Below are 24029 nucleotides of genomic sequence, written 5' to 3' on the forward strand. Positions count from 1 at the left end.
CATCATGATCTGCTTGTTACAGTATTTTATACTGCCCTAACCAATGGCCTGCCACCGCCAGGATTTGAACCTTCGTGGCTGGAGTCTGGGACTCATACTTCTAGTTACTGCATACCTGCCAGAAAGATCATTTTGAAATGCAAGCTGACTCTGTCACTCTCATATACTGGAAAATCTGAGGAGGCTTCTAGAACAAAGGCATAAAGAATGAAGTTCAGATTCCTTAATGGGTTCCAATGCCCCTGACCAATCTTTCAGCTTCATCTGCATTTCAACCCTTCATGTATTTTCACAGTCTTGTATATTTAGCCAGATCACTTCTGCTCTCAGCCTGGAATGCCTTCCCCCTGCCCATTCTCAACAATTGAAATCCTAGTCATAACTTTGAAACTGGGGTCAAATATACCTTTCTTCATGCGTCCAAACTTATCCTTGCAGTTAGAATGAATCACTCACTCTCTCAGCATTTTTCTGGTATTTTATTTTTCAGCATGCATGACATTAGATTGTTGATGGTGGTGTTGATGTTGGTAATAACGGTGATTACTGTATAAGGGTATGGTCCTAGATAGCTTCTAAATTAACATGTTAATCCAATCCCCACTATACCAGCTCTCTGAAGTAGGTATTATTATTGTCTCCATTCTGAAGCTGAAAAGCTGAGGCACAGAGATAGGTAATCACTTGGCCACGGTTCCACAGCTCAGAGTGGCTTGGCTCAGATAGAAGCCCCAGCCACTCAGGCCTGCAGTGGGTTTGCCTGCATGTGTATTGCTTCCCCTACAACATAACTCCACTGAGGTCAGAGAGCCTATGGGTTCCCTTTTGGATCTCCTGCAGTTGAGAGACAGGGCCATATATGTGAATACCTGGTGTCAAAGATGATCATTTGAGCCCATTGGACAAGGCCTCAAGATGGGGGCTCATTTAGCTTTGGTGACTGGTTGCTTCAGGACAGCAACGCCTCCCTTTGGGATTCTACCCTATCATGTAGACTCTTGGTGACCTCAGGTTTGGTTTGATTCTTCTGTTTCATCAGGGTGGTTTATATGCTCTAAATAGCAGGAAAATCCATCCCCCCCGAGCAGCTAGACCCCTAGGAAGAGTAAACTGTCTGCTGCTTGCAGGAGCTAGAAGCAGATGGGGATGGACTGGCGTTAAAGAGAAACCATCCCAAATACAGTCCAAACTCAATCTGGAAGCTGCATCTGTCCGTGCCTAATCCTTCCTTCATCTGCTTAGCAGTCTGCAGCCAAGTCCAATCAAACTGATGGCAAGCCCATGCAGTTGGTCTACACATCTCAAAAGGCAACCCAGGCCTTAAGTTGCTCCTGGATCCCCCAGCTCCAGTTCTGTCCTTCAGCGATCTCTAGAGATCTCTGGAGAGCCTCGCTGTGGGCCAGTGGACACTGCAGAATTGCGTGGCTTCTTCACTGATGAGGAGGCTGCAGCTTGGAAAGTAAAAGGTAAGTTACTGGGAGTCTCAAGTCAAACCTTGAACTTAGATCTCTTGCCTCCTGGATTAAAACACCTATATACCACCCAGAGTTGGATCTTGGAAAGGCTATGAACAGCAGGGAGAAGAAAGATTAAGAGGATGTGGAGAAGGAGGGTTTTATAGGAGTTTAAGGGCTCATAAAAATGTCAAAACCAAATGATTATGATGTGGAGGCTCAACACCTGTTTGCATGCAATCTGTACTAGGTAGACTATTGCTGGGTTCGGTGGACCAACAAGATCACTTTGAGCAAGTCTCTTGATTTCCCTAGCTTGTTTCTTCACCGGAAGTGAGGATGCCCATTGCAGAAGGCCATCTTCACCTGGTCAAGACTGGCACAGAGTAGAGGGTCAACAAATGTCAACGCCTTCTGCCTCTCCTCGCACCTTGGGCAAGCCACTCATTAGACACTACAAGTGCAGCCATCTGGGTTGTTCTATCTAATTTTCACAGCAATTAAGCAATATGAATATCATTAATTGAGTTTCCACTTATGTTTTATTCTCAAGGTGAATGTTTATATTTATTACCAGATCTCAGATAAGGGCATCTGAGGGGATGTGGGCGAGCCTGGCTCCACACTATGAAACACAAAGCACAACCATTTCTGATGTAAAGTCAGAACCGTCTTTATCTCCCAAGACCTGGAACAAAGGCAAGCCAGCACACCGAACACATGTCTTAATTGCTCTTCCGGTACGGCGGACAGAGCACCTGTCTTAAATCTGACTCCACGTGCGCAGGGCAAATGAATGACCTGGAAAGCCAGGAACCAGCACTTTATGACTAATAGCATTGTTTCAGCTGCTAAACAGCCTACATAAAAGGCCACCCATTAATAAGTGCAGCAATTAGTAAAATTGTCATCAGTTTCTATTGAGAGACACAGACACACCCTCCCTCCACCTACACCCGCTCCTTTGCCAGAGCACACTCCGAATGTGCATGAAGCAACCGTGCGCCCGTCTTCACCGTGGCTCATCTCTGACACTGAGGTTTCTTGTTGTCTTGCTTTAATGGAGCACCTGGGGTCTCCAGAGCCTGGGACTGGAAAGGCTCAACGAACAATGACAGTTTACCCACGCCCTCAGCAGGAATCGACTCTGAGATTCCGGGCCGACCGCTATCCAGTTTCTGCTTGGATTATTCCGGTGGCCAGGCGCTCACTGCTCTGGCTGTCCGGGTGTGGCCACCGCAGGGGCTGCTGTACACAAAGTAATGCTTCCCCGTCCTGATCTAGAGTGCCACCTTCACCTCCCCCTTTGGCCCTCACTCTGTCAGCTGGAAGGCTGTTCATCCCACGTGTATTTATCTTCTACAGAGGAACATTACGTTCCACCCAAGGCTGTTCTCTGTAGCACATTTGTAGCTATGTTCTGTCCCTGACCCAGGAAAAGTCCTCACCACTCTCAAGCTGTGATCCTCAGAGCAGGACCTAGTTCTCCAAACGTGATCAGAACCTGGGATGCTAGGGGCCCGTTAGTGTAGAGCACCTGAAGGCTCTGGGTACATAGACCTGACCTTAGCCGAGTGTAGAGGCAACATGCCTGCAGGCAAAGCCGAGGGGCTAGGGCAATGGTTGCGACCCACATGAAGGGCATTTCTCTAAGTGACAGCATGGGACATCTGTGCCAGCTCCTGGGCTGTGAGTACTGATATTGGATCCTAAAGTCTGAAGGCCAGAGAAGTCTGAGCTGGAATTATCGGCAAGTATACAGTATCGAAAGCCAGCAGGCCACACGGGAATCCAGAGGAAAGAGTATAGGGCCTGAACTGAAGACAAACCCTGGCTGGGACACCGTAACGGGGCTAGGATGGTGAGGGCGGGAATGCTGGGAACAGCACATTCGTGATAGGGACATTTAAAAAGAGAATCAGGATTTCTGATCTAGAACCCTTTAGGATCTGTGGCAGCTACATGTGACGGGCCCGTCATGATGGTCTGGTGCGTGGAGCAACTCAGTAGTTAAGGACGGAGTGAGTCCAGAGTAGCAGAAGCAAAGAGCATGGAGATCGCTGGTTCTTTCCAGCTCTTCCTTCCCAAAGATATGCAAAGCCAGCCTTGAACTTCTTAGCTTTCTCCCTGTGGCATCTGCTAAGGATCCTGTGGCAGAGCGCCCCACCCCCTTTAACCTCCCTTCCTTCTCCATTCCAGACCACTTGGCCGGGATGCCTGAGGGAGTGAGGGGTGAAGTGGGAAATCAAAGCAGAAGTTTTGGACTCACTACCAGCAGGGAGGAAGGGGCAGCAGTGACAGAGGTGACCTTGACCCCTCAACACCAGGGCAATAGGAAAGGGAATGTTGTGCTGGGAAGAACTATTAATAACTCGTCATGGTCACAGAACACAAGACAAACTTATTGGGCAGCTCAATTTTCTGCCTGTTAAAAGTCATTAGTGGTTCTGCTGGGGAAGCCAGGGGGGAAAAAAACGTTTTATATGAAACAATAAATTCCTCTATAAGCCACAAAAGCCCACAAATTTGCTGCTAATAAACCCACAAATGCAAGATGATTAAGAAAGGGAGAGGAAGGAGTTCCTTGATGCTCCGCCTCCAGAGGTAGCATGGTCTGAAGGGCCGACACCAGCCACGGGCCGAGAAACCTGAGTTCAGACCCTGCCTCTTCATTAGCTGAGTGCTTTTGGGTTAATCGCCCACTCTCTGCCTCAGTTTCTCCATCGATATGGTGAGGATACAAAGTTCTTCTTCAACAAGTGGTTGTGAGGAGGGAAGAAAAGAGTATTTGGGTATAGTGGCACACACCCATGATTTCAGCACTTGGGAGGCAGAGGCAGGAGGTTTTTAAGTTTAAGACCAGCCTGGAATATGTAGCACAATGCTGTGTAAAGAAAAGACAAAAAGGAAAGGAAGAAGGGGAAAGGAGAAGAGAAAGAGAAAAAGAAAGGAGTGAGGAAAAAAAAATCAAAAAGATTTACCTAGGCCTCTGCCACCCATTAGCTGCCCCCAGCAGGTTCTGCCATGGAGCCCGCCAGTGGGTAGCAAACTTTGCTGAACTGTAACCCCAATTCTAATTCTTTTTTCTTTTTGGTTTTTCGAGGTAGGGTTTCACTCTAGCTCAGGCTGACCTGGAATTCACTGTGTAGTCTCAGGGTGGCCTTGAACTCACAGTGATCCTCCTACCTCTGCCTCCTGAGTGCTGGGATTAAAGGCGTGTGCCACCATGCCCAGCTTTCTAATTCTTTTTTTTTTTTAATTATTTATCTATTTATTTGAGAGGGGGGGTTGGTAGAGAGAGAAAGGGTGCGCCAGAGTCTCTAGCCATTGCAAACTCCAGACGCATGTGCCACCTTTGTGCATCTGGCTTTATGTGGGTACTGGGGAATCGAACCTGGGTCCTTAGGCTTTACAGGCAAGTGCCTTAACTGCTAATATGCTAAGCCATCTCTCCAGCCCCCTCTCCCCAGTTCTAATTCTTGGTGCCACTGATGGTGACCTTGGACATAGAAGGAGTGCCGTGAAGTCTCTCCAGAGGAGATCAGCTTGGATTAACAGGGTGGGCTGTAAATCCAATGATCAGGATTTTTATAAGAAGAGGAGGCTTTGTGAGGAAGGAAGCAGAGACTGGAGGTATGGGTCTCTAAGCCAAGGAACACCAAGAATTGCCAGAAGCCACCAGAATCTAGGAGAGAGGTAAGGAACACAGGCTACCTCAAACCCTACAGAAAGAATCAGCCCTGCCCACAGCCTGATTTTGAACTTCTGACCTCTAGAACTGCGGAAGAATAAACTACTATTTTGTTAAGCCACCAAGTTTGTGGTAGTTTGTCATGCAAGCCACAGGAAATTAATACAGTAGCCATTCCCTGACGGCCTGGGAATTCCTATTTATCCTATAGTGATGAGTCACAGCATGGGGCACTGAGAAATGATACCCCCGGGTAACTCCTTCCTGCCACCTTCACAAACATTCCACCCAACACTGTGTAGAAGAGCAGGAAAGAGAAAGCTAAGGTTAAATTAGCGCCGATGGTGTGTCAGGCACTGCATGAGGTTACTCATTTGATGGGATCATTGCCACATCCTCTCAATTGTAAGATATCAGCCTTGTCCTCTGTTTGTGGGGACAGAGGCTTTTGAGAGGTCAGGTGTCATGCATATGCTTACTTGTTGATGGTGGTGTCAGAATTTGAACACAAGACTCCAGGATGCCCTGAGCTCTGAATGATCATAGGTGGAAATCTGCCTGGTTTTCTGTTCCAGACCAAGGTTGACATTCTGGCCAACTCCAAGCTAGTAGAGAGTGAAGCCTGTTGATATTTGTGGTTTCGGTGACAAAGAGACAGAGGAACATTTTCTACCACAGCTGCAGTTGAATAAGAGTGCTGTGCGGAAACAGATCACCGGGACATCTGTCAGTAGAGGAGTTTGGACATGGAATGCGTAATTTTGTATTTTAAGACAGAATTCTATAAATTCCTGTTCTGCCCTCCTCCCCTTCTAGACCCACGTTGAATTCTGGTCCTGATTAGACAAGGAGTGGGGCCAGGAAGTGTCTGCTCTTACTCTGGCTCAGGCTCTCATGAAGAGAGAGATGTCCAGCCAGCACGGGCTCCACTTGGCTGGGATTTAACAAGGTCATAACAAGGCCCAGAGACCATCACCCAGGCTAAAAGGAGGGATGTTGACCTAGAGCATCCTGGGGCCTGTCCCTCTGGTCTCACCACTGTGCCAAGATGCATCAATCAAATTCCCAGATGCAGGGAGTGAAGGTGGGAATTTGAAGATCACTGTTTGTCAGGCGGGGATATCTATCTGCCTGGGGCCTTCAAGCTTGGAATTCTAAAGAATGCCCTAGGGGCCGTGGTACCTGGGAGACTTCCAGGAACTTTCTTCATCTTTTGAATCTCAACTCAGACACCTAGGAAGTCCTGCCACTGACCTGCCCTTGAGAGTATTAGTGCCAAGTGGAGCATGCGCTTGGAGATGCTGCTGTGGTCCCATCACTTACAAACTACAGAAATGGGCAGCTCACCCCAAATCTGTAGATTTGGTCTAATGGGGAAATGCTATTTCACAGGTTTCACCTTGAGCATCTCTGATTTGGAGTTTCCCAACAGGTGGCAGGTCACCCTCACTGTGGGCATGCAAAGGACTTGTGGATGCAGGACACAGCATGTTCTGTCCGCCCGTGGTTGAGGCTTCTTGGCAAAGTTTGGAGTGGTGATGACCACATGGAGAGAAACATCCCAGGATCCTCTTCTGGCAATGCCAAACCTCCACAGCAGAGGGCAGAGCAAAGCCCCACCCCAGCCCTAGCCCAAAGCATTTGGGAATGCCTGGATCCTTTAGAATGAAAGAGCACAGTGCAGGGCTGGAGAGATGGTTTAGCACTGAAGGCACTTGTCTACAAAGCCAAAGGACCCAGGTTCAATTCCTCAGGACCCACGTAAGCTAGATGCACAAGGGGAAACATGCGTCTGGAGTTTGTTTGCAGTGGCTAGGGGCCCTGGTGTGCCCATTCTCTCTCTCTCCCTGCCTATTTCTCTCTAAGAATAATAATAATTATTATAATAAAAAGCATGGTTTATGACTCTCACCTATTCTTTTTTTAATATTTTTTGTTTATTTTTATTTATTTGAGAGTGATAGAGAGAGAGAGAGAGAAAGAGGCAGAGAGAGAGAGAATGGGTGCGCCAGGACCTCCAGCCACTGCAAATGATCTCCAGATGTGTGCGCCCCCTTGTGCATCTGGGTAACGTGGGTCCTGGGGAATTGAGCCTTGAACCAGGGTCCTTAGGCTTCATAGGCAAGCTCTTAACTGCTAAGCCATCATTCCAACCCTCACCTATTCTTTCTGTTTAGTTTGCTCTTTTGGTTTTTCAAGGTAGGGTCTCACTCTAGCCCAGGCTGACATGGAATTCACTACGTAGTCTCAGGCTGGCCTTGAACACCCAGCGATCCTCCTACCTCTGCTTCCTGAATGCTGGGATTAAAGCATGCACGACCATGCCTGGCTGTTTGTTTTCAAGACAGGGCCTCATATAGGTCAGGCAATCCCCAAACTCCTGATCGTCTCTCTCTGCTTGCTGCGTGCTGGGATTTCTGGGGTGTGCCACCATGCCTGGTTGAAGCAGCCTACTGCGTAGGTGAAGAAAGTGAGCCTCCCAGTGGTAAACCATATACCGTGGACCGGCCTACAGAGTTGCACTGGAATCAGATAGCCTGGCCTCCAGAGCTGAGCACGCAAGAGAGGCTGAGTTGCCCAGGTGTGGTTTGTGGAGCACATCTCTATGCTGTACTAATATGGAGTGGGGGGCATCTACGTAGAGCCATGTGGTGTGTACCATGTGCATAGTTCGGGGAGCCTGTGAAGCCACACATGCCCACACCTGGCCCCTCCTCCCAGGTGGTAAGGCTGGGGTTGCCCTCCCTCCACAGAGCAGTCTGCAGATGAGCCAAACTCTGGCTCGAGCCAAACCACAGCCTGGGCTGTGGGGGTTTGATCTTCCCTCTGCTGCCAGAGATGAGAGAGGTCTAAGTGGCAGAGATTTGCGGAGCCTGAGGGAGAAGTCCCCTTCCAGCAAGACGCTCACATGAAAGCTCCCGAGTAATCGCCAAGGCCGCCGAGCGCGCCAATTATGCAACAATTAAAAGACTTGACTATCATTTCTCTCTCCTTTCATTCTCCCGGCCGCTCCTCCCCCTCCACATCTGCCTTCCCCTGCAGGCTCTGGGGAATGGAGGATAAAGAGCACACTTTCCCCCTTTTTAATTGGAGATCAAAAGTTGGAAGAAGAGTTTACTCCTCAAGGGTGGGGAAGAAAGAGGGTGTTGTGGATGAGGAAGGAGAACGGAGTGGAGGGCAGGTCCCATACATGTGCCAGTCTCTGTAACAACTTTATACACACCATCCCACTTAACCCACACGTCAGCCTTGTGACACTGGGCTGTGGATTAGGAAAAGGTGACCTGCAGAGGTAGGTGAAGGACTGAGCCCACACAGCTGGTAGAAGCAGCACTGGACTAAATAGGCTGTCTGCTGCTGAGGGCTTTACCACTAGGCTAGTCTGCCTTCACCCTGTAAAACTAGGAGGGCTTTTCCTTGTCTCTTGCTTGCTCTTGGCTTTCCCATCTGCAAAGTGGGTGCAGCCCTGGGCTTTGTGTGTTGGGGCCAAGCACTCCTGCAGATAGATGAAAGGGACAGTGGGCGCTGAGCGGCGGAGCTGCTCTGTAATTCAGCCAGCACCAGCTGAGTGAGCCAATGCCCCGCGCAGCAAGTCAGTGGCTAATTGAGAAAGAATTAGGCAGCATGCCCCAAAAGTGAAGAAACATCTGCTTGCTGACTTTTTTTGAGGTGCCAACCAACACACAGTATCTATGCCCCTTCCTCACCCTATTTCCCAGCAGAGCTAGCAGGCCCGCGTTCCAGGACCCTTGGGGTTGCATTCCCTGCTGGTGCGTTGCAACTCCAATCACAGCTCTGGGAGCTCTCGTCTCCTGAGGGGTTCTACGGGGAGGGGGGGGTGTCCGAGTTTCTCCTAGCACGCAGTAGGCTCACGTGATTCGCATTTCTCCAGGTGACAGGCACTCTCCTAAGGACTTCCATGCAGGTTTTCTCAGCACACACTGGTCTGCTTTGCCTGTGGCTGGGAAGGCCCATCTGGGAGGAATCATGCCACCTCTCTGGACATGAACTTTCTCCTGTGTTGATTTAGAGGGCTACATGGGCCAGCCATCTCGGACAGCAGGGCAGGAGGCACATAAGCCCAAGCCATGCACAGTGGTAGAGAGAAGCCATTTTTCTAAGTCTAGGCTGGGGCACGGTGTACACCTTGGCACTCGGTTGGCCAAAGGGCAGGATGCTGAGAGTGGTGAGCTCAGCTCTGCCATTTCTCCTGCTACATGCTGAGCCCAAGAAAGCAGCCGTGCTCCTCGGAATCATGACAACAGGAAAAGGGAGGACACTTTGGTCTGAGCTTCCCATCCCTGTCCCCACACAACCACAGGTGCTAATAGCCGAGCGCCCTTAAAGCTGATGTCACCCAGGAGCTTTCCCAGCATGTTAGCGTGCTGTTTCCCATCTCCCAGCATTTTCTCCTGGGTTGCTTTGGAGTGTTTTTGTGTCCTGAAGTAGGGTCTCACTCTAGCCCGCGTTGACTTGTAATTGACTATGTAGTCTCAGGGTGGCCTTGAACTCACGGGTGCTAGAACTAAAGGCATGTGCCACCACACCCAGCTTGCTTGGTATTCTCCAGACCCTCAGCTCAGGAGCCATGCTCTGGGGGAGGGGAGGGGAGGGCGGGTAGGGAATGAGGGATGGGTTCTAACTAGAGGATTTCAGTTTCTGATGCCATGAGTCCTTCCCCACCCTCAGCAGTTTATACCTGGTAACCTGGGGCCTCATCTCCCCACTGCCCTGTCTGAGTCCTATACCGGGTGTCCATGGCTGCCGGGCTCCCTCAGGAATGCTGAAGACCCTTGCTGGCACGGACAGCCGTACTTGCAGAGCCTAGCCAACTGTTTGTTCAGTGGGGCCCACTCAGCCCACTCCGCGGGGGCTGGCAGGACTCCAGAGGAAGTGATGGGAGGGTTTGGGTGCATTTTGACCTTAACTGAATTCCAGGATGATGATGTGTGAATAATACGGCTTTTTAACAGTCAACAGCTTGGTGCTTTTTACAGGCAGGCTGCAGCACTGAATGGGCCATCTCCCCATTAATCATGCAGCTAGTTAGATCACTTGGCAAACAGTCCCAACATTATTCTGTGGTATTCCTCGCCCTTCTGTCAGCAGTCACCCTTAAACAGACATCAAAACTGCCATCAAGTTAGTTCCAGAACAACCTCCCCACTCCGCCAATAACCGTGGCAAGCCTTCCACTCCCCAGGTTTCATATCTTGATTCCTGTAGCTTTCCCTTGAAGCACTCTTTTCTATACTCTTTTTTTTTGGTGGGCTCTTCTCTGGTGGTCCTGGGTTCCCACTTCCTGAATCATTCTGAGCCCCCTGCAGGGCACCCATTACCCACCCAAAGGAGGAAGGAATTAATTTCGAATAGCATCTCAGAGAAAATGCCAGAAGCACACGGATGACAAGCCCAAGTCCAGATCACAGCATCCAGGACTTAGCTGGATTTTCCCGTGTCCATACCGCCCTCCCCACCCCACCCAGGTCACAGGTCTCATCACCAGATGGGCCAGGACTTGGACAGGACTCTCACTCACAGTGTCTCCAGATTGTGCAGCCCCTCAAAGCTGTGGGTCCCCACATGCTGGATGCGGTTGTTATGCAGATGCCTGTGTGGGAAGGAGAAACAAGTCAATGTGTGCCGTAGCGTCAGACCAGGGTAGACGAGAGCACACGGTGGCAGGAGTCGCAGTGCAGAGGCAGAAGCATGAACAGAATGACCCCAGTGGTCTAACCCTTTGTCTCCAGGGACACACAGGTTGGCCAAGACCAACTTCTAAAAGCCACAATTGCCAAGGCGGGATGACCACAGGCTACACCATTTTGTCTTCCTAGCAAAGGAACAGGGGAGAGGAGAGCCCAAACCAAGGCTGGGCTGATGTCAGAGGGGCTTGTATCTGAGGCTTCTTTTCTGGCCCTGCACCCTAGGACCCATCCGGCCTGACTCAGTGGCCAGACGTTCTTAGAGGAGCCAACAGCAAACCGCTGCAGACAACATATAATTAAAGGCTAAGCTTTTTCGTTACAACTGGAGAGGGTTGTGGTCATGCTGAGAGAGCTGGGAGGTTGGTAAGGCTGAGGCATCAAGGAAAGCTTTACAGAGGTGGTGATCCTGAGCCGGGTCTTGACAGGCTAACCATGGGGAGCGGAGACAGGGGCATTCCAGGCAGCAGAGCGGAGGGAGGTGCGAAGGGGCACGGCGCGTCTGTGCAGCAGGGTGAAGACCCTGGCCAGGGCAGGGGTGGGTGGGGCGAGGAATGAGGTCAGTGTGGGAGAGATGCTCAAGTTAAATAGCTCACTGAAAATAAGTGACACACAACTGTCTTCTCGCAACGCCTAATGAATAAAAGTAACTAAAACCAGGCAGGATCCTCACCTGGAATAGTGCAAGGGAGAATTAAGTCCGAAGAAGAACACAGCCTAGAGACGGTACAGAGCAGCTGGCCAGGCAAGCACAATAAAGGCCTTTCCTCAGCTTTCTCTCTCCAGCAAGTGAGAGCCAAATCTGAGATTTCTCTCTGACAACTCTCAAAGCTTAAGAGAAAGGAACTACGGAGTCCGGCAGATGGCTTAGAGGTCAAAGGCGCTTGCTTTCACAAGCCTGCCCGCTGAAGTAGGGGTCTTCAACACCCAAGAAAGAAGGCAGACCTTCAGTGACGCAGGTGTCTGTAATCCCAGTGCACCTGAAGGCAACGGGAGGCGGATTCAAGAGAATCCTAGAGCTTGTGTGGGTGGCTAGTCTGGTCTTCTCAGACACCAAACAATAGAGGCCCCCTCTCACACAAGGTGGGAGGAGAAGGTCAGCACCCCAGAGTTGTCCCCTGACCTACACATGCCTTCCATGGCATGTATGTACCCCACAACAATATGATAACAAAAATAAGACTATCTAAAGGGAAGCAACTGTGTGAACATTCTTTTCCTCCCTACTTCTTGCTTCCAAGGGGAACAGGTGAAAGAGAAAGGCTTAGGCTACTCGTTGGATGGCAGAAGCACTTGTATTCTTGAGCACAGGGAGTGATCTCCACATTCAACACGGTTGGGTAGAGGCAGCAGAGCCCAGCTGGTCTATACGTCAGAGCGTGCTCCCTCTCTTGCTCATCCCACCAGGGTGTAGAAAGCGGATGGAACCTTCAGGACTGAACCTCACACACTGCAACTTGGCGGGGACAGTCAGTGGGGCTCACAGATGATGCACTGGGCTAATTGCCCTGAGCTCCCAGAGCATACAGAGAAAAGATATCACAGGCGGACTGCGCAATCATACAACAGGGTAACGGAGGGAGAAGGGGATGGCAAAGTTGGACGACGTCCTAAGCATAGAAGAAAACAGAGTTCATGCTGAGGACAGCATTGATGTGATTGTGATCCTAGCACTTGGGAGGTGGAGGCAGGAGTATCAGAAGTTCAGGGTCTGGGCTGGGCTGGAGAGATGGCTCAGCAGTTAAGGTGCTTGCCTACAAAGCCTAACGGACAGGGTTTGATTCCCTAGTACCCACATAAAGCCAGATGCATGAAGTGGTGCATGCATCTGGAGTTCATTCACAGCGGCTAGATGCCCTGGCATGCTCATTCTCTCTCTCTGTGTGTGTGTGTGTGTGTGTCTTCCTCCTTGCAAATAAATAAAATATTTTTTTTTAAAGTTCAGGGTCATCCTCAGCTATATCATGAGTTGGAGGCCTGCTTGAGACTTTGTCTCAAAAACAAACAAACAATACAATTAAGAGGGGTTGGGGAGGTTGCTCACTGGTTCAAGGCACTTGCTTGCAAGATTGCTGATCTGACTTTGGTCCTCCTTAGCCCCACATAAAGGCTGGACACAAAGAGGCACAGGTCTCTGTGATCCCAACATGCCTATGGCAATGGGAGGGGGAGTCAGAATTCCAAAGCCTGCAGGGCAGCTATACTGGTGCTTGAGGTGGCAAACAGGAGAGACCCTGTCTCAAAGAAGATGGAAGGAAAAGGACAGATAACACACATGCGCGCGTGCACACACACACACACACACACACGATAATTAACAAGGAACAGGAGGAAACTGTCCATAATTGCCTTCTGCTACAAAACAAAGAATACTTCAAAGGCAAAAATTTAAAAATGGCATTATAAGATTGGGGAGATGGCTTAGTGGTTAAGGCCCTTGCCTGCAAAGCCAAAGGACCCACTACGTTCGATTCCCCAGAACCCATGTAAGCCAGATGCACAAGGTGGCACATGTGTCTGGGGTTAGTTTACAGTGGCTGGAGGCTCTGATATGCCCATTCTCTCTCCATCTCTCTCTTTCTCTCTGCTTCTTTCTCTCAAATAAATAAATAATATAAAAATGGCATTATAGATTAAGGAGATAAAAGTGAGGACCAAAAATACATTATGAGACTATGACAGGGGCTGGAGAGATGTCTCAATGGTTAAAGTCACTTGCTTGTAAAGCATGGCAGGCCAGGTTTGATTCCCCAGAACCCACATAAAGCCAAATACACAAAGTGGTGCATGTACCTGGAGGTTATTTGCAGGGGGAAGAGGCCCTGGGATGCTCATATTTTCTCTCTCTCTGTTCACATATATATGTGTGTGTGTGTGTTTTGAGGTAGGGTCACACTTTAGCCCAGGCTGACCTGGAATTCACTAGGTAGTCTCAGGGTGGCCTCGAACTCACAGTGATCCTCCTGCCTCTGTCTCCCAAGTCCTGAGATTAAAGGCATGTGCTATCATGCCCAGCTAATTAAAATATTTTTTAAAAAATATATTTTTTTATTTATTTGAGAGGGAGAAAGAAGGAGAGAGAGCGAGCTTGCAAGCATGGGTGCACCAGGGCCTTCAGCAACTGCAAACGAACTCTAGATGCATGTGCCCCTTTGTGCATCCAGCTTATGTGGGTCATGGAGAATTGAACTGGGATCCTTTGGCTTTGCAGGCAAATGCCTTAACTGCTAAGCCATCTCTCCAGCCCCTAAAGAAATATTTTTAAAAAGAAAATACTAGCCAGGTATAGTGGAGCACGCTTTTAATCCCAGGATTTGGGAGGCAGAAGTAGGAGGATCACTGTGAGTTCGAGTCCACCCTGAGACTACCTAGTGAATTCCAGGTCAGCCTGGGTTAGAGTGAAACCCAAAAACCAAAAAAAAAAAAAAAAAAAGAAAGAAAGAAAGAAAGAAAATAGAAAATACTACAGACTACAGGTAAAGGTAAAGTGCTTGCCTTTCAAGCATGAGGACCTGAGCTGGATCCCCAGAACTCATGTAAACAAAGCTGTTGTTGTTCTGGTGCTTATAATCTCAGCATTGAAAAGCCAGAGACCAGCCAGTCTCTGGGGCTTGTTGGCTTGCTAGTTTATTCTACCCAGAGGGATCCAGGCCAGTAAGAGGCTCTGTCTCAGAAAAGGTAGATGGCACCTGGTGAATGACATTCAAGGTTGTCCTATGTCCTCCACATGCACACACACACACACATGCATGCATGTGTGCATGATTGCACACACCAACAAGCCAAACAAGGAACAGAGCAGACGGTGGTGAGAGTTGACTTGTGGCAGAAAGCTCAATGTAATCCAGATGGGCATGGATTGGGTGAAACAAGATTAAACATTAGAAACGGATCAATGTGGAAGACGTAAAGCTAACAATGTTAACTGATATCTCTCAAAGAAAAAAAAAAACCCAAAACACAAGATTGAAATTTAGTCAAGGAAATTATATCCAAAAAAATAAAACATTCTCGCTGGTTGTGGTGGTGCAGGTCTTTAATCCCAGCACTCAGGAGGCAGAAGTAGGAGGATCGTCATGAGTTTGAGGCCAGCCTGAGACTACATAGTGAATTCCGGGTCAGCCTGGGCTAGAATAAGACCCTACCTTGAAAAACCAAAAGTAAAAAAAATTCTCTAGGAAGAAGAAACAAAACAGAATCTGCAGCTCAAAACCATCCATTGTTATAGGAAAATTAGATGCAGAACATTCTACACTGTGATATATTTGAATTATGTTACTGAAGTTGAAGTACTTACAAACATCTTTAGGCAGAGAAAGGAAAACCCTTACAAGGGGTAAGGAGCAGGCTGATCTCTGGGGCAGTGATCCAAAGGGTGGGACGGGAGTCTTGTGAGCTTGAGCTTGAACACTCTTATTCATGGTCCCATATCACCTGCTCCACCAGGCCCCAGGAAGGGAAACAGATCCCAACCCTCGAAGCTTCTGGTTTAATAGGATCAGATACCTTGCCTTTGGGGAATAAATTCTCACCCTTACCAAGGCCTTTCACTTTTTAAAAATTTTTTTAAAAAATATATTTTATTTATTTGAGAGAGAGAGAGGGAGAGAGAGAGAGAGAGAGAGAGAGAGAGAGAGAGAGAGAGAGAGAAAGGGAGAGAATGGGTACACCAGGGCCTCCACCCACTGCAAATGAACTCAGATGCATGAGCCCCCTTCTGCATATGGCTTACGTGGGTCCTGGAGGGTTGAACTGGGATCCTTTGGCTTTTGCCAGCCAAATGCCTTAAGCACTAAGCCATCTCTCCAGCCCCTTTCACTTTTTAAAAAATATGTACATATATTTTTTGGTTTTTCGAGGTAGGGTCTCACTCTAGCCCAGGCTGACCTGGAATTCACTATGGAGTCTCAGGGTGGCCTCCAACTCACGGCAATCCTCCTACCTCTGCCTCCCAGGTGCTGGGATTAAAGGCATGCGCCACCACGCCTGGCTTACAATATATTTTTAATTTTTATTTATTTATTTATTTATTAGAGAAAGGGAAGGAGAGAGAGAATGGGTGAACCGGGGCCTCTAACCACCACAGACCAACTCCAGAAGCATGCAGCACCATGTACATCTGGCTTATGTGGGTTCTGGGGAGTTGAACCTGGGTCCTTAGGCTTTACAGGCAAGAGCCTTAACTGCTAAGCTGTCTCTCTAGCCCTATTAAAATTTTTTTTTTCTAAATAAGGTCTCACTCTAGCCCAGGCTAACCTGGAATTTACTCTGTAGTCTCAGGCTGGCTTCAAACTCACAGTGATCCTCCTATCTCTTCCTCCTGAGCGCTGGGATGGAAGATTTGCGCCACCACGTCTGCTTGCCTTTCACTTTCTCCTATGTCCTTCACACCTCTATCCTAACTGCCATCCACTGCCATTCTTCCTGCCTACTGCTAAATTCCTGTCACCACTTCAGCTCTGGTCCAGACCAGCGGCTTTATAGGCATCTAGCCCCAGGACCCCTTCCTCCCCCAAACGACCCATCCAGTCCTGGAGTCCTGGAGCATCCAGTAGCCTGGCCTGGGCTGCCGCTCATAGTGTGCTGAAGAGACCAAACACACCAAAGGCACCACTGCTGTCTCGTCTCCTGCCAGGAAAGGAGTTCCACACCTATCAGAGCAGTGTGACCAAAGCACGGGGTTTAAGTGAACAGACCCTCATTTCCACTCCTTGGAGTTTTCCTGGTTTTTTGTTTTGTTTTAAAGACAATGTTTTGCCAAGTAGTCGAGGCTGGTTTCTAACTGGCCACTTCCCTGCCTCAGCCTCCCAGGTCATGGGATGACAGACAGACCTTACCATGCCTTGTTTGAACCAAGCTTCTTGCTTCTTCTCATGCCCAGTGTTCCTTATTTGCTTCCTGGGACTTCTCAGTTTATCCCAAAGTTCCCGGACAGTATTCTCCAACCTTCTAACCCCTTCAAGGTCACCTTCTACTAGAAACTTCTTTCCTGCCCCCATGAATGCTGTTTATAGCCTCATTCTATCCAAGGGTTCTGTTTCAGCTTTGCTCCAGTAGGATTTTTTTCCTTAGTCCTTTGTCCCTACTTTTTATTTTTGTGTTTTTTTGAGGTAGGGTTTCACTCTAGCCCAGGCTGACCTAGAATTCACTCTGTAGTCTCAGGGCGGCCTCAAACTCATGGCGATCCTCCTACCTCTGCCTCCCAAATGCTGGGATTCAAGGCGTGCGCCACCACACCCGGCTCTTTGTCCCTACTTATATCCAGTGGGTCCTCCATGCCTCTTAGATCTATAATGGACCTGACTTTCAAGCCAGCTTCCTGCCTTCCAGCCAAACCGTGAAGTCACCCATGATTCCTTTCTTGCTTGCTCTTCCATCCTCTAAAATTTCCAAGATGCATCGGCTCTTGCTTCAAAACATCCCTCATAGGCACGCCTTCCTGTCTCTCCTTCCTGCCACTTCCCCAGCTGAACTTGATGCGCAAGGGCATGAGCTCTCCGTCATGGGCCCATCCCCCACCACCACTTATCCTTCCCTGAACCTCCCTAAAATGCCTCTTTTAACTTTCACTTGAAAACCTTCAAGTGTCCTTTCCCCAATGACACATAAAAGCCAGACTCTGGGGCTGGAGAGATGGCTTAGCAGTTAAGCGCTTGCCTGTGAAGCCTAAGGACCCTGGTTCGAGGCTCGGTTCCCCAGGTCCCACGTTAGCCAGATGCACAAGGGGGCGCACGCGTCTGGAGTTCGTTTGCAGAGGCTGGAAGCCCTGGCGCGCCCATTCTCTCTCTCTCCCTCTATCTGTCTTTCTCTCTGTGTCTGTCGCTCTCAAATAAATAAATAAATTTTAAAAAATCTTAAAAAAAAAAAAAAAGCCAGACTCTGCTATGACCTGTATGTCCCCAAACTCTCACTTTTTGAACTTCTCCCTACTCTCTGAAATAGGGACCTCTGCTCCACCTGGACTGCTTACTCACCGGCAGACAAGCACAACTGACTATCTCCCCATAGTTTGGGCATTTCTTCTTTGGAGGCAGGGTCTCATTGCGGCCCAGGTTGGCCTCCAACTCCTAGCAAGCCTCCAACTCCCAAGTGCTGAGCTTAAAGGCATCAGCCACCACACTTAGCTACCCCTCTATTTTTTTTTTTTATGAGAGAGAGAGAACTGGTGCGCTAGGGCCTCCAGCCACTGTAGTTGAGAATGCCAGACCCGTGTGCCACCTTGCGCACATGTGCCACCTTGTGCATGTGTCGACTTGTGCGTGTGGCTTAGGTGGGATCTGGGGGCTCGAACATGGATCCTTAGGCTAAGCCATCTCTCCAGCCCTTCTCTATGTTCTTCATGTGTTCGTTCTTTTACTTCTTCTTCTTTTAGCAGACTTGTTGGGGAAAAGGACGGAGTATGTGGAAGGGCCATACCTCCCATGTTTGTGCTTTTGCCTGACCCATGGAGGACACAGTGCACTCTGTTCTGTGAAGAATTCACTGTGTGTTCAGGGCTAGGAGGGGAATTGACAGGAGGAAGAGATAGCCCAAGACTCAGGTGATCAGGGAAGGCACAGTAGAGGTTGGAAATATGGGTGGGACCCAGAACAGAAAGCAAAGGGGAGGGTCCTGAGCCCCTGCTGTGAGGGCCAACACAGACCAGAGGTGTCTGAGAAGCTTGGTGTGTCAAGGTGGCGCATGCATCAGGAACTTGTTTGCAGTGGTTGGAGGTCCTGTTGTGCCTATTCTCTCTATATACATTCTGCCTCTCTCTCTCAAATAAATAATAATAATAAACTTGGTATGTTTTAGGAGCTTGCTGGAGAAGATGGTGAGCATGGGGGTGGAGGGGGACAGGGAGCAATGACCCTGAAGGCAGGGCCTTGTCAAAGAATGTGGGCTCTAAAGCCACAGTCTGGCTGACCTGGAGGGTCCTTTGTCCTGAAACTCATTCTTTTTGCTTGTCAAATATCATTGTCTTTCCTTGCTTCTCACCTGAAGCCTTTTTATCACTCACTCTCAGGAGCTTGGCCTCCCCTCTTTGCCCACACTTCACAACATCTGCTCCTTATCCCCTGATCATGCTAGCCTAACCTAGACAATGTCCGAGTTAACTTTCCCACAGCTTTTCTGTTATTTCAACTAGACTGTAAGCCCCTTGAGGCCAGCAGCTCTCCCTTATCCTTCTGTGGCCTTCTGTGCCCACCCAGGAGCTCTGTAAGTGCATGTTTCTATCCCTGTGTCTGGGACCCACGATGAAATTGTCATTTTTACGGCAGTCTCATCCCTCACTGAGACCTGACCCTTGACCCTCATAAGGTCACAAAGAAATCACCAAGGCTAAAACCAACCACACTGACTCCCAGAAGGATGAAAGGCTTGGTCGTTCTGATAGAAGCATGTACTGTGACTCTTCATGTTCCCAGGATAGGCCATGAGACAAATTAGTGCCTGCCTTTCATCTCGTCCATGGAGCTAAGCATCATCCATTCTCTGGCCTAGAAAACCACAGTGGATTTCCAAGAGCAGTGGAGGCAATGCTGCCATTTAGCAGAGTCACTCACACACATGTTCCTGAACCATGTTTCTGTAGCAATTAGTATGTAACCCAGAGCAATTACACATGACCTCCAAGCCCTTAGTAATTACACTATGAACTTACCAATCATTCATAGCAATTAGCTGCAAGCTAATTTGCACTGTAAAGTTCCCACTGGGAAGGCAGAGTTAACCCCAGTCCCTATTCCTGCCAGGGATGCTATCTCCCAGGTAATTACCCTGCCAGGCTTCACTGTCTAATTACATGTGATAGCCTTTTTTTTTTGCTTCTTTAGGCCTGAGAAATTAGATGAATTTAGCCTATTCCAATGCCAAAACATAAAACTGCATCTTTTGAATGTCAAAGGTGGTAGAAATTACTTAAGCAATTCTTAACTTATAGCATGGTGTGGTCATTATATTTTCATAGTGAGAAAAGAAAAGACTTTAAGAAAGTTCTGATTTCTGATTGTAGTGTTTTGTCTCTTTCATGACTCTCAGAGTACTTCTATAAGTTTACTGGCTTTGAGGCTATAAGTTTACTGGCTTTGGGGCCAACAGGAGATGACGGTCTTGTCTTCTACACAGGAGAAACTGAGAGCGGAAGGTTTGGCAACATGCAGAGAGGAGCGGAGCTAGCCAGATTTCGAGTGCGGCTGGAAGAAAACATGCAGCCCGCAGGCCCGCAAGGCGGCGGGGGCAGAAGCAGCACTCACAGCACCACGAGGCTGGTGAGGTTCTGGAAGGCGTAGTCGGGGATGTGGTGGATGCGGTTGAGAGCCAGAGTCATGGCTTGCAGGGCAGGAAGGTTGTTGAGGGCCCTGACCGGGATCTCGGTGAGTGCGTTGTCATCCAGCCAGAGGTGGCGGAGGGAAGACAGTCCCTCAAAGCTCCTTTCTGGGACCAGGGAGATGAGGTTGGCATCTAGGCGTCTGGTGAAAGGAAGAAAAGAGGGACAGGAGTCAACCCAGGGCAAGTGCATATCAAGTTTGGGGGCTGAGCTGGGCTAGGCCAGTGAGATCCCCAACCGAGATTCTGAAGCACCCTGGTGAGTGGTCTACCACTTATCATATATATCTCCCATCCAAGTACTAGCCAGGCCCGACCCTGCTTAGCTTCCGAGATCACATGAGCTCGGGCACGTTCAGGGTGGTATGGCCATAGACCACTTATCATATATCTTACTTCTTCAAATTCCCATATTTGGCCTCTTCCAACCCAACTCTGTGGCATACATTTCAATGTATGACCATATCTCTTCCTCCCAAGTCCAATGGAGAAGCCGCAGCCTTTTTGTGGACAGTAAGTAGTTTCTCCACAGCCCAGGGTTCCAGATCTATGCCCTGGCTTCCCTATTGACATCATTGTGACATTTGCCCCAACTCTGTCCACTTAAAGGCCACGTGATGGATTTGTCCCTTGCCCTAGGAGAGAGAAATTTCTGCTCTCTAGACCTAATCAACGGAAAAGGCCTCCCTAAAGATGTAGGCCGTAGTCTGTCAACCCCCCCCCGTAACCCCTTACTCCTTAGCCCCTCAAAGATCCCGTCATTGTACACAGCTCCTGCCACAGTCCTGGTGCTCTTAGCTAAGTTCATGGCCTATGGAAGGTGCCAGCATGCCGTAGGAGAAACCCTCGATTCGCTGCTCCTCAGAACAACGGATGGTGGTGTCCGTCTGTGCACAGGTTCCAAGGTGACACAAGAACTTTTTTAAAAAATTATTTATTGGGCTGGAGAGATGGCTTAGCAGTTAAGCGCTTGCCTCTGAAGCCTAAGGACCCCAGTTCGAGGCTCAGTTCCCCAGGTCCCACGTTAGCCAGATGCACAAGGGGGCGCACGCGTCTGGAGTTCGTTTGCAGAGGCTGGAAGCCCTGGCGCACCCATTCTCTCTCTCTCCCTCTATCTGTCTTTCTCTCTGTGTCTGTCGCTCTCAAATAAATAAAAAGAAAAAAATTTTTAAAAAATATTTATTTATTTATATATTTATTTGACAGAGAAAGAGGGAGAGAGAGAGTGAGAGAATGGGTGTGCCAGGGCCTCCAGCCACTGCAAAACAATTCCAGATGCATGCACCACCTGACACATGAACTTTTGATGCGAGCTCCAGATCTTAGTAGCCCAGTAGAACAAGCACAGTGCACATCTTAGCTTTTCGGTGGTGTGTCCAAGTCATGCAAGGTTACTGTGCTTGCCTCCTAGTTTGGGGATTAGGCTGAAGCTGTACTGGCCTGTGCTGCTGGGACAAAGACAAGCTGACTATGACAAGCACATGGATCTGCTCTTGGACTTGACTCTGTTGAGGGAGTCTTCGCTCTGGGCTATGGTTCTCCCATATAGACTTCAGTACCTAAATCATGGAAATTCCAGTCTTTGTTCACAAAAGCCTGAAGATCCCACCATTCTCAACCCAAAAGAGAACTGTGTGACCACAAGTGTGTAAAGAGTGTGAGTTTTTTTTTTTAATCTCAATTGCACAATCCTGTTTGAAAATAGGTCATCCATGCTCACTTGCCTAAATCACTTCACCAATGCCCTCCCTGTTAAGTCTCATGTACCCTGGGGGAAACTCCCCAGCTTACCAGCAAGGGGGCGATGGCTACGCTAAGGGAACGTGCAGCCTTGGGTGCAAAAGCAAGCTGGCGAGGCCATGATCTAAAGGCTGTAGTTAAGTTTTGGACTAAGGAGATGGCCCAATGGGTACAGCGCTTGCCTTGCAAGCATGAGGACCTGAGTTCACATCCCCAGAACCCATGCAGAGCTGGATGTGATAGTGCATGTCTGTGATCCTAGTGTGCTCGTACTGAAATGGGAGGCAGCACAACAGGAGCATCCTCCAGAAATTTGCAGGCCAGCTAACAGGGACTACGCAGTGGTGAATAAGAGACCTTGCCTCAAACAAGATGGAAGGTGAAGAACAACATCTGAGGTTCTCCTCGACCTCCACACATGGGCCATGGCATGCATGTGTCCCTCCCCCAAAAAATGTTTGAAAATTATAAATAAATAGTGGCTGGGGAGATGGCTCAGTGATTAAAAGTGCTTGCTTGCAAAGCCTGATGGCCCACACTTGATTCTCCAGTTCCCACGTAAAGCCAGATGCACAATGTGGTGCACATGTCTGGAGCTGTTTGCAGCAGCTAGAGGCCCTAGTGCTTCCTCTCCCTCCCGCTCTCTCACAAGATAAATAAAAATCTTTTTTTACATTTTGTTTGTTTTTATTTATTTATTTGAGAGCAACAGACAGACAGATAAAGAAGCAGAGAGAGAGAGAGAGAGAGAATGGGCACGCCAGAGCCCCCAGCCACTGCAAACAAACTCCACACGCATGCACCCCCTTGTGCATCTGGTTTACGTGGGTCCTGGGGAATCGAGGCTCAAACCGGGGTCCTTAGGCTTCACAGGCAAGCGCTTAACCGCTAAGCCATCTCTCCAGCCCAATAAAAATATTTTTTAAAAGTTATAAATAGGGCTGGACAGATGGTTTAGCAGTTAAGGTGCTTGCCTGCAAAGCCAAAGGACCCAGGTTCTATTCCCCAGGACCCACATAAACCAGATGTACAAGGTGGCGCATGCATCTGGAGTTCATTTGCAGTGGCTAGAGGCCCTGGTGCGCCCATTCTACCTCTCTCCATCTGCCTCCCTCTCTCTCTCAAATAAATAAATAAAACAATTATTTAAAAATTATAAATAAATAATATTTTTTAAAAAGAAAGACCTCTCACCCACCTCTGATTGGAGATACAAGTTTATTGTAGCACTAGCCAAAATATGGAACCCGATGCCCATTGGCAGATGAATAGGTAAAGAAAATGTGATATACATACATACATATATATATGTGTATATATATATTTATACACACACACACACAATGGAGTTTTATTCAGCCATAAAGAATAAAATTATGTCATTTCATGGGAATGGAAAGAACTCGAGATCATCATGGCACATGAAATAAGCCAGATTCAGAAAGACAAACAGAAGTTTTCTCTCATATATGCAATCTAGATTTGAAAAGACCTCAGGGATAGGGTGCTTGCCTAGTATGTACAAGACTCTAGGTTTAACTCCAGTGCTGCAATAAACACACAAACAATACGTATGACTTGATATGAAATTAGAAGGACTGTGTGGTGAGAGAAATGGGCCTAAAATGTGGGGAGGTGGAGACAAGAGGGGGCAGTGGAAGGGAAAGAAGGATAAATAACGCAGGTTTTTTTTTTTTTTTTTTTTGGCATGAAAGCAGGACGAACCAATTAGGGGAAGGACAAGGGACAACAGAAGGGGAGGAAGGCCAATGGGGGCAATGCAGCAGCAAAGTACAGTGGTCTGTGCATATGAAAACATTGCAATAGGGCCTGGGGAGATGGCTTGGCTATTAAAGGTGCTTGCTTGCAAAGCTGGCCAGCTTGGGTTTGGTTCCCCAGGACAAAGTAGCATATGCATCTGGGGTTTGTTTGAAGTGGCTAGAGGCCCTGGCACAACTGTACTCTGTGTCTCTCTCTTTTTGTCTATCTTTCATTCTCTCTCTCTCTCAAATAAATAAATAATTTTTTTTAAGAAAGAAAATGTCATAATAAAAACTCATGGTCTGGGTTCTATTCCCCAGTACCCATGTAAAGCCAGATGCACGAAGTGGATCAGGCATGCATTTGGAG

General features: G+C 48.4%; 1 protein-coding gene across 1 annotated transcript in view; it reads right to left on the reverse strand.

The window, feature by feature from the left end:
* Window positions 1-24029, reverse strand: part of Lgr6 (leucine rich repeat containing G protein-coupled receptor 6) — a 153094-nt gene that overhangs the window by 35701 nt on the left and 93364 nt on the right. Inside the window, exons 5-6 of the mRNA XM_045140196.1 lie at window positions 20087-20302; window positions 10685-10756 (exon numbers count right to left, since the gene is read on the reverse strand). Coding sequence (XP_044996131.1) covers window positions 10685-10756; window positions 20087-20302 — 288 coding nt within the window. The remainder of the gene's footprint in view (window positions 1-10684; window positions 10757-20086; window positions 20303-24029) is intronic.

The sequence above is a fragment of the Jaculus jaculus genome, chromosome 1 (genome assembly GCF_020740685.1).
Source record: "Jaculus jaculus isolate mJacJac1 chromosome 1, mJacJac1.mat.Y.cur, whole genome shotgun sequence".
Lineage (NCBI taxonomy): Eukaryota > Metazoa > Chordata > Mammalia > Rodentia > Dipodidae > Jaculus > Jaculus jaculus.